Below are 10,033 nucleotides of genomic sequence, written 5' to 3'. Positions count from 1 at the left end.
TTCTTCTTCTTCTTCTTCTTCTTCTTCTTCTTCTTCTTCTTCTTCTTCTTCTTCTTCCCAAGATCCTTCTCTCCCAAAGCCTGCGAACTTAGGCCATGCCTACTCCATTCTTCCCTGCCCAGGTTTAGCCCTTTTAATTAGCCAATCAAGAGTAATTTCTTAAGCAATACTTGGGGTATGTGGCAGTTCGCTCATAAACAGTAAGAGTTCTGGGCGGGGGGTGGGGGGGCAAGCAACCAACAAATACAAAGCACCAGACCGTACTCCAACAGAGGTTGTTTCTAATAACCTTGTATATAAAACTTGGTCTGCCCTTACCATTTTTCTTGCAGAACAGAGTCTTATAGGTGAAAATTTCAAACCCAAGTTTACAAACATTGTAACGGTTCATTATAAATATTTTAGGTGTTTTTCAAATATCTATGTTTTATTAAACCAATATACATAGCATTCTTTTAAAGTGCCATTGATTCCCAAATTTTGATACTCTTGATCCATCGACTTTCCACTGTGGGGTATTCACTCTTGGACCCACAACATCTTCACTGAAGACAATAAGCATGAAGCATGATGCTAGATCCTAAGGAGGCAGTGGTAACCCCGGTAACCATGGTCCCTGCTTCGTGGAACTTGATATCCAGCTGAGAGCTAAGATGTTGGGCTACTTGCTTTTTGTTGTTGTTGTTGTTGTTGCTGCTGCTGCTGCTATTTGTTTTGGGGGACAGAGTTTCTCTATACCCTTGACTGCCCTAGAACTTGTTCTGTAGGCAGGCTGGCCTCAAACTCAGATATCCACCTGACCCTGCTTCCTGAGTACAGGGATTAAAGGCATGTGCCACCATACATGTCTTTCTCATGGGAGGAAAGTACAGGATGGCTATAAGGCTCATGCTCAGCTCTTTGGGGCTCATGGAAATTCTGTTTTGAGGAATCTTAGTTTAAACTACAAGCTGATGGAGAGTTAGAGTAAGTACTTCTTTTGGTGTAGGGTGGTAGAGTTGGGTCAAAGGTGAGAAAAGAGAATAACACATGAGGAAGCCTTGGTGTGGAGAAGACACTCAAGGTTTTCTGTGTGAGTTAGCTTTATGTTCCTGTGACCAAATACCCAATGAAAGCAATTTCATGGAAGGACAATTTATTTTGCTCATAATTTCAGATAATTCGATCTACTGTGTCAGGGAGGGCATGATGAAGCATCTCTGTCCAACTCATTACAGGCAGTGCAGAAAGAAAGAGAATATAGAAAGAGGACAGGGCATGATGTAGTCCCCAAGGACATGTCTCCATGGCCTACTTTTGCCCCCTATACTCTACTGCTACGTTTTCTCACCTCCCAACAACACCAGTATATCATGAATTCATCAAAGGGTTAATCCATTGATCAAGTCAGGGTCCCAAAACCTATCAGTTGTATGTGAACGTGTGTGTGTGGGGGGGTGCACACATTTCATATTCAATCCACAGCAAAGTCAATGGCAGATTCAAATATATGTGATGGAAAAGAGGAGGATGGTTGCCTGAGATGCGTCGAGTAGGTAGGTCTGTGAGATCAGACTGCACTTGGCCTCAAGCCATCTCCACTTGTCTCCAGACTGCAGAGAGTGGGTTTCAGCTCATTCTTCCTCTTGGGCCAAGAATTCATGATTTCCCCAAGGCAGTGAGCCATTCTCAAGGGATGGTCACGGGCCATCTTCCCAAGCATGTTCCATTTATTTTAGTAAAAGGTTTTAGTGGCTCAGATATCTCCTGTTTTATGGAGCACCTAGGTTCTATAGAGCAAAGGGGAAAGAAAAGACTGATATGCCTGGAAGACATTTCACAGTTCCACCAGCCAAGTAGATGGTGATCCCCAAAAGACCTGTACAGAGCTGAAATGAGAGGTAGAAGTGGGAGTGTGCATGGGCACTGCTATCATGTGAACCAGTCCTTGACCAATAATGACATAGCATGAGTTGCTTCCATGCCCTTCTAGAAACTCATTCTGGGGGTCTGCCCCAGCCTGTTACCTTGAGGAAAGCCCTCTTCACATCCTTGTTCCGGAGACTATAGATGACAGGGTTAAGAAAAGCAGAGATGACATTGTAGAACAGGGCAAGCTTCTTGTCCTCTTCTGGGGAGGCTTTAGAACCAGGCTTCATGTACATGACCATGGCTGGCACACAGAACATGGTGACCACAGTGATATGGGATGCACAGGTGGAGAAGGCTTTCAGTTGCCCCTGTGCTGAACGGATCTTCAAGATGGAAGAAAAGATGTTCACATAGATGACAAGGATAAGGGACAGGGGGATCAGTATGACACTAAACCCAAGGATGAAGTCTACTTGGTCGTTGACTGAGGTGTCTGCACAAGCCAGCTTTAAGACTGCAGGGACCTCACAGAAGAAGTGGTTGATCTTGTTGGGGCCACAGTAGGGGAGGCGCATGGCAAAGATGGTATAGACAAGAGCAGAGGTGATGCCACAGAGTCCACAGAAAATGGCCATTACCCCACATAGACATGGGCTCATGATAACCTTGTACCTAAGTGGGTGGCAGATGGCTACATACCTGTCTATGGACATGATGGCAAAGAGCCAAGACTCTGTGACACCTAGCACTAAGAAAATGTACATTTGAGCCACACATCTGGAATAAGAGATTGTCTTCTTCTGGCTGGCCAGGTGTGCCAACATCTGGGGCACAGTGGTGGTGGTATAGCCCAAGTCCAACATGGAAAGAATGCCGATGAAGAAATACATGGGGGTATGGAGATGTGAGTCCAAGCAGATGAGGATGAAGATCAAGCCATTGCCCAGAATGATCAACAGGTAAATCACCAGAAAGGCTGACAAGAGCAGAGGTGTGGTGCCGGGGCTCAGGGAAAAGCCCAGAAGGATGAATTCTGCCACAAAGGTTTGGTTTGGACCTTGCATTATGCCCTACTCTTAATGAAAAAGAAAGGCATTGAGTCACACGGGGCATTGGTTAAGGCATGTACCAGAGTTGGGGTTAGGTGGTGGTCAGTGTCTAAATGTTATGAAACTCCATTATATCCCTCTCAATAGGACTGCCCACTTTACCTGCTGTCATCTACTGGAACCACTCTCAGGGAGTCTATGAAAAATAGAGATTTATGTACAGTGCTGGCTCTACCTCTATACCAACAGTACCTCCCTTCTCAGCCTCAGTTCCCTCTGCTATGAAATGGGAAAGATAATACTCAATTCTCTTTACCAGCATCGTCCTCCTATTAAAGCATTTAACTTTCCTTCAGACAGCCAGATAGTTAGAGATAAATATTGGTGTAAACACTCCATGCAAGATCTGGAAGATGACTCAACAGTTAGGAGCACCCAATCTTCTTTCAGAGATACTGGGCTGGATTCCCAGCACCCATATAGTGGCTCATAACCATCTGTAATTCAAGTTTCAGGAAATCTAATGCTCTCTTTTGGCCTCTGTGGGCACCACACACACAAATGGTATATGTACATAGATGCAGACAAAATACTAATACATAAAAAGTAGAAACAAAATATTTTTTTAAACTCTATGTAAATTGGCAGTTCAAATGCCCAAGACAGGGAGAGTCTCCATTTAGTCCTTTCAGTGTCATTAATTTCTTTTTCCACTTAAATTTTACCCTCAGTGGTACACAGATTAGGTTGGCTTTAAATGCTTATTTCACAGGCCATAGTATTGGAAGGAACACTTACTTTTCAGTCCTGGTTGAATGCTTGAGTGAGCCATTTGCCCTTTCCCCTGACCTTTGAGACAGCTTCTAGAAATATAAATTGAAATAAACACGTCCTCGTTATAAGAAGAAAACTGAGATATTTGGCATGAAAATCACCCTGAAAGTGGTCCAACATATGGTACATTCTCAGTAAATGTTATCTGGTTTCCTGAAGGGCTCTTGCTTCACAAACTGAGACTCAAGTCCAAGCTACACAAGTATCCTATGAGATCACTCCATCACCCAGGATGCCTACAGTCAACTGCTACCCTCCTAGATGTCTGTCCTGTTTCTTCCCTGTTCAAAAGCCAACTTACCAACTCAGCTGTTTCTGAGTCTAACCCACACTGAGCCCCTGTTCTCCCATGGGGGCAGGGAAAGGACAACCCTACAGAGGGGTGTCATCTGCATTGTTGATGCTTGAGAACAGAGCAGTGTGGATGCTGTCTGTGTCACTCCTGGCACCAATGTGTCTGGCTACAGCCTACTTGCTCTTGGGGCATCGGAGCTGAATCTTCATAAGGATCTTGTGTCTATATCCAGCTTTGACACTCAGGATCACACACAGCCTGGCCTTCCTCTATGCCGAGGCACCTTTCCAGGACTCTTATAGACTTTACCCAATACTGTCATGTAGCTGGAAGTCAGACATTTTATTAATTAAATCCTCACTTTTTACTGAAGAGGCTCTGTAGGCCATGCTGCCTCCTGGGAATGCTTCACAGCTTCCTGCTCTTCAGAAAGGATGACTCCGCCATGTGGGCCTGAAAGGGAAAGGCCATATGATAGGGTAAGAAGGCTGTGTTTCAGACAGCTCGTTTGCTTGAATTCTGGCTCTGGCTTTACTGCTATGTGACTCTGGCTATTAGTTAATCTCCCTAGGACTCAGTTTTCCCACCTGTAAAATAGGGATAAAATTAGCTTGTTTGTAACCTACATTCTTCCTATTAGGAAGTAGCTGAAGGATGTTAGACTACTTTGCCTTGGGACCTAGAGTTGGACAGTATGCTGCCATCTCCCACTTGTCACTTTTTCACACAAAGGCCAGTGAGTGAGATTTGCCTCAAGGATCTGGTATTCGTGAGATTTGCCTCAAGGATCTGGTATTCGGGAGTGCTCTATCTGGTCGATCTGTGAGCATAGGTTATGAGTGGAGCCAGCTGTCTGCACACCAAACAATGCGAGAAAAGCTCCATTGCACAGTCAAGACTTAGGCTCAGAGACTCAGGCCCTACTCATCCATAGCTCTCTTGAAGGTGAGCAAAGTTCTTGAGGAAAAACTAACTCCCTGACTCTTAGGCCTTGGGAAGTAGGCATCCCATGGAGGGGGTGACAAGGAGCAGCACTGGTGTCTACCCCAGGAAGCAAAGGCTAGAGAGTTCAGCCTTACAAAATGCCTTGGCATCCACCCTCTTGAACCTTATGCTGGCTCCCTGAGAAAGATAGAACAGGGCTGGCTACCCCATCCTATGGATGGAAAAATGGAGTGGGAGCAGATTTCACGTGTTCTGGGAAATAACAGGACTTCCCATCTACAGCAAAACCATAGCTAAGTAGAAGTCAGGCAGGACGAGTCTTCAGCTTACTGTCTTTGATTATTAGCAGGGAGAGGGGAGGCAAATCATGAAGGAAAAGAAACATCTATTGGCTTTAGTTTAATTATCTGTATATATGCACATGCACACATACACATACAGAAGTATAGCTATGTACACACATAGACACAGAAACTGATACAGTCTGTGAGAGCAACCCAGGAGACCACTCAGAAACTCAGGGGGCAAAAAACCCTCAGCTGCAGCTTTATCCCCTACATGCCACTGTTCCCAGGTTTCCTTGTTGCTGCCACAAGAATGCCTCTTCCAATCGTCTGTCTCTCTTCACCACCCCGTTGATGTCCACCTCAGTCATTCAGCATATTTCTGGTCCTGCCTCTATCCTCCTCCACCTCTTTCTCCTCTCCTTTCAGTTCTTCATTGCCAGGCCATTCACTACACTGGCCTTTAGAGCCCTGTCTCTAAAATAAAAATCTGACCGGGCCACTTCCGGTTTTCTTGTCTACAGGGAAAAGACTAAAAGACTTGGAAAAAAAAGACTTGCAAGGACATCCTAGCTTTACTACTCCTCTTGGTTTTAGTCTCATTTTTCAACAGGTTTGTGGGCTCTTTCTCTTAAAGAGATGGTGGGCATATATGAAGGTGTGCACAGAAAACCTCCTTGCAAGCCCAGGAAGCCACGAGAGAGAAGCCACGGAGAGCAGCTTGTGGTTAAAGACATCCTTGAGTAGGATGAAGTTTGGGGCAGAGCTGAGACAAGGACCCAGATCACCTGCTGCCAGCAGGTCACTCGTGGGACCTGCCTTAGCTCAGAGCAAGCTCAACTGGCTTGGAAGTTCTGCAGGCCAGAGTCCCCTACTCTGAGACGTTTGGTTCCACTGAGCATGACTTGATTTTCCTCTGCCTCCTGCCTCAGTGCAGAGCCTGACACACTAAAGACCAGGAAAGGCTTATGATATGATCTATGTTCTGGAAGCCGGAATGAAAGGTAAAGGAAGGTTTACATTCATGTCCACTTCATACTCCCCCCTTCTATTCCCCAGCAGTCAAGAAAAAAAAAACAACACCCCCAAAACCCTTACCTGAACCTCTGAGAAGACTCTGGGGCACAGGTTCCATGGAAGGAGGGTCAGAGTGGATGCTAATGCCATAGCCCTTTCTACCATTTCTCTCAACTCCTATCCAAACCACAGAACAATATTCCTAGTCATGGCAGCTGCCCATGTGCCGGGTACTACAACCCCTGTTTTTTCATTCATAATTTTATTTAAAATAGTTTAAAATGATAGTTTAAAAAATCTAAAGATTAACACAGGTATCTCCAATTAACACCATCACCTAATGCACACAGTGGACAAATACATCCCAGGATGCCTGCAAGCATGAGGGGCCAGTGTTATGAGTGTGCCCACTTGGTAGATGGGGAAAGGAAATGCACAGCTTCTGTACGGTCACAGGCATAGCCTAAGCAGAACCTTCTCTCACATCCACGAAGCAGCATTCTTGGAAAGACTATATGGCTGGCCTGCTTGAAAGCAGGTCCCCTCTCCCCCACTCCTTTCTCACTCAATCACTTGCTGGGTCATCTTTGCCTCCTTTGGAGTGGAAGCTGAATGAAAGTGGACAGGAGGGGCAAGCGCTGTGTCCCAAAGTAGAACTAGTGAGGCTGCAGCAGGAACAAGTCAGGCTGAGCATATAGACAGAAGAGATGGCTTCTGGGCTTGTTCCCAGGCTACTGGCACTGTTAGAGCATAGAAGGGGTTGGCCACATGTTGGCCTTCCTGAGCCCATGTCCATTTCTGCCCCCATGCCGTCCATGGCCTGTGTGCTATTTTCTCCTGCCTTCCCATCAGCACACGAGGAAAAGTCACTATGGCAGGAGCCCAGAAGCCACTAGCACAGTTGGTCTTTCCCTGTATGTTCTCTACTGCTGCACCCAGGTAGGAGTCCACAGTACTGTCTCAAGAAGAAAAGTGGTCTGGACTCAGAGATGTGGAGGTAAACAAGGGGTGTCCTTCAAGAGAGTGGGGTGTGCAGAGCCAGTGGCTAAATGGGGTGAAAGCCTGGTGTTCTCTTGAGAATCCAGCATGACAATAAATAAAAAGGAACTAAGGGAGAGAGAAAAGACCCTGACCTGAAGGCAGCAAAAATTGGCCAGGGTGCAGGTCAAAGATTTAGCCTGAACAGAACAGAGACATGGAGGCGAAGTCCAGCCAGCATCATTGTCCATAGAAGGACAGAAACAAGAAACAAAGCACCACGGAGAGGGAAAGAGACCCCATAGAGTAAAAGGGGATGGAAACTAAAAGTCAGAATCCAGGGGTCTGAAAGGAGCCAGGGTCATCGTTGACCCTGTGGGACCCAAGTGGTTGGGCAGTAGCAGCTGCCACCAACTCATGTCCCTTCCTTAGAAGCATTCCTAGCTGGCTGATCAAAAACCACAGCCTGAATGCCACAAGCAGAAGCTGCCTTAGGAGTAAAATGCTGCTCTAGTGTTGCCTGAAAAGCCACCCCAGCCCTACAGTAAGGTCTGAATGGGAAGGGTCTGGTCTGCGGTGTCCAGGGAAGGGCAGGAGTCTGGGGCCAGCAGGCTCTCGGTGTTTCTCTCATGTAGTCACCAAGCTCTCAGTGATACCCATAGCTTCAGAGACTGACTAGCCTTCAGAGCTGATGGTGGTCTTGGATGCCCAGCCCTTATGAGAGCATCTACAGTCTGAATTCTCATTACCAGAGGATGCTTCCAACCACCACACCCCCAGAAGAACTCTCACTCTTTCTCAAGGTAGCTTCAATAGGTGACTATGATCATCCCTCATAAAACTTCCCTGGCTCCTTCTAACCTCAATAATGAGTCCTCTAAAGCACCCTGCTCCCCTATGTCATTCTTTTCTGCCCTCCAACCCCACCCTCTCTCTCCTCCAGGATCCCTTACCTTTCTGTAGGATGGTGACTGATGCCATCTCAATCTCCCCCTTGATAAACTCTTCTTGCCTGGATCCTGCCCACAATTCCCAAGATGGATCTTGGCCTCCACCCAACAGCTTTAATGCCAGAGGGCAACCCCAACAGACTCCTCTCCTGGCAGCTACAGGGATCACCATTCCCCTCTGTTCCATGCCTAAGAGTTTCCAGGAACAACCTCTGGGGAAATAACTGCCGCAACTGATGAGTCTGGGCTTTGTAAGTCACACCGACTTGGTCACTGTGGCTTGTGTGAGCCACGCAGCTTCTCAGAGCCCTGGTTTCCTCCATAAATTGGAATTATGTTCCCCATCTTATAGTCACACTTGTGCTCTCTGAGTGGTCACTATGGTCCAACACTTAGCATACCCTGAATCTCTGCAATGTTACCAACTCCATTTACAGGCATGGGAATGGTATTATGGAGCCTTAAGTGGCCCCATAGGGAGCAAGGAATTTTGTCAGCAGCTTTGTGTGACCACACATGCTGTGTTCCTAACCGGTACTCAACCCGGGATCCTGATCCAGCACAAGGGACTCCTAGTTCACACAGAACCATGTGTGGAATATGTAGGACTGGAGGCAGTTGAATAACGAACTCTAGGGTCAAAAATAACAATTTGGGGTGTGCAGGGACTTCTGGGCTTTCTGCTAAATAAACATTCTCCTAGGGATCAAAAGGAAAATAGAAATATAACCGGTGTTCTATAGAGATGATTAGACACTGATGATTAGAGACACAAGAGGACTCATTCAAGGCCAAGGGTCTGAGGTCACTGAAATGCCACCCAGACTTGACTGACAGGTACCTCCCCCAGAGCTGTGTGGGTGGGAAGATAAGCCAGGACCATCAGAGTCTCTAGACTGGTCAGGTAGGTGGTCTTCTCTCAGCTCTTATGATGCCTGGCACTCATTCAAGATAGCTTCCCCAAGCCAGAACCCACTCTCAGCTTTCTGAGCAATCTTGAAGTATTTTCAAGGTCTCAACCCCCATCACAAGTGTTAGACATCAATTGGGAAGCAGAGATTTTTCTCTCAGCCCTAGGGTCATTCCCCTATGGATTCCTTCATGCCCAGGTTGACCTCTGTTAGACTCTTGAATTCCAAGTATAATCCACACTCATCAGGAAAATTAACAAATACAGAATGATAGAAGGACTGAAACATTACCCCTCAGTTCAATACAACAAGGGGAGGTCCCATTTCGACTTCCTGATGCACTCTCTGATTTTTTTTCTCTCTGACTAAATGGCACAGGGTCTTCTCACTTGGCTGGTGCACATGTCATGGTGATGTTATTGTAATTGATTCTAGCAGGGTTACTGTCCATTTACTTTTTCTTTGCCAAAAGCAATATGTACTTGCTGACATTTGTTTGGGGAAGTCAACATATCACAAACAGTCCAAGCCAGACTAATGACCCTGTATCCTCCTCTTCCAGAGTTGCTTGTAGGATGGCAGATATGGTACATGGTCTGTTCCCATGAGACTTAGTGAAGAATTCCACCAATGAGCTTTAAAGTTTTAAGATTTATTTGTTATTTTTATAGTTGTCAGTTTGTTTTGCAAGTATGTTTATATGTGTATGTGTATGCCACATTATACATGTAGAGATCATAAGACAACTTGTTGGAATTGGTTCTCTCCTTCTATCATGTGAGTTCTGGGCATCAAACTGAGGTCATCAGGCTTGGTACCATGTACTTTCACCTCATGAACCAACCATCTCACCGGGCCTCTACTAATGAGTTTTAAAGAAAAAGATTGGTTTCCTAAGGAAATAGATAGGGTAACTGTG

At 45.9% G+C, this 10,033-nt stretch overlaps 1 protein-coding gene across 1 annotated transcript; it reads right to left on the bottom strand.

Moving 5' to 3' along the window:
* Positions 1–1,976: 1,976 nt before the first annotated feature.
* LOC127211897 (olfactory receptor 2A2-like) lies at positions 1,977–2,915 on the bottom strand. The gene has a single exon (XM_051172003.1). It carries the CDS (start codon positions 2,913–2,915, stop codon positions 1,977–1,979), a length of 939 nt encoding a protein of 312 aa, XP_051027960.1.
* Positions 2,916–10,033: the final 7,118 nt, after the last annotated feature.

The sequence above is a fragment of the Acomys russatus genome, chromosome 29 (assembly GCF_903995435.1).
Source record: "Acomys russatus chromosome 29, mAcoRus1.1, whole genome shotgun sequence".
Lineage (NCBI taxonomy): Eukaryota > Metazoa > Chordata > Mammalia > Rodentia > Muridae > Acomys > Acomys russatus.
Note: the sequence above shows the minus strand (reverse complement) of the source record. Positions and strands in the feature narration are given on the sequence as shown.

What these genes read in the sequence shown, in the direction of transcription:
- LOC127211897 (XM_051172003.1), bottom strand. Translation starts at nt 2,915, where the DNA reads ATGCAAGGTCCAAACCAAACCTTTGTGGCAGAATTCATCCTTCTGGGC.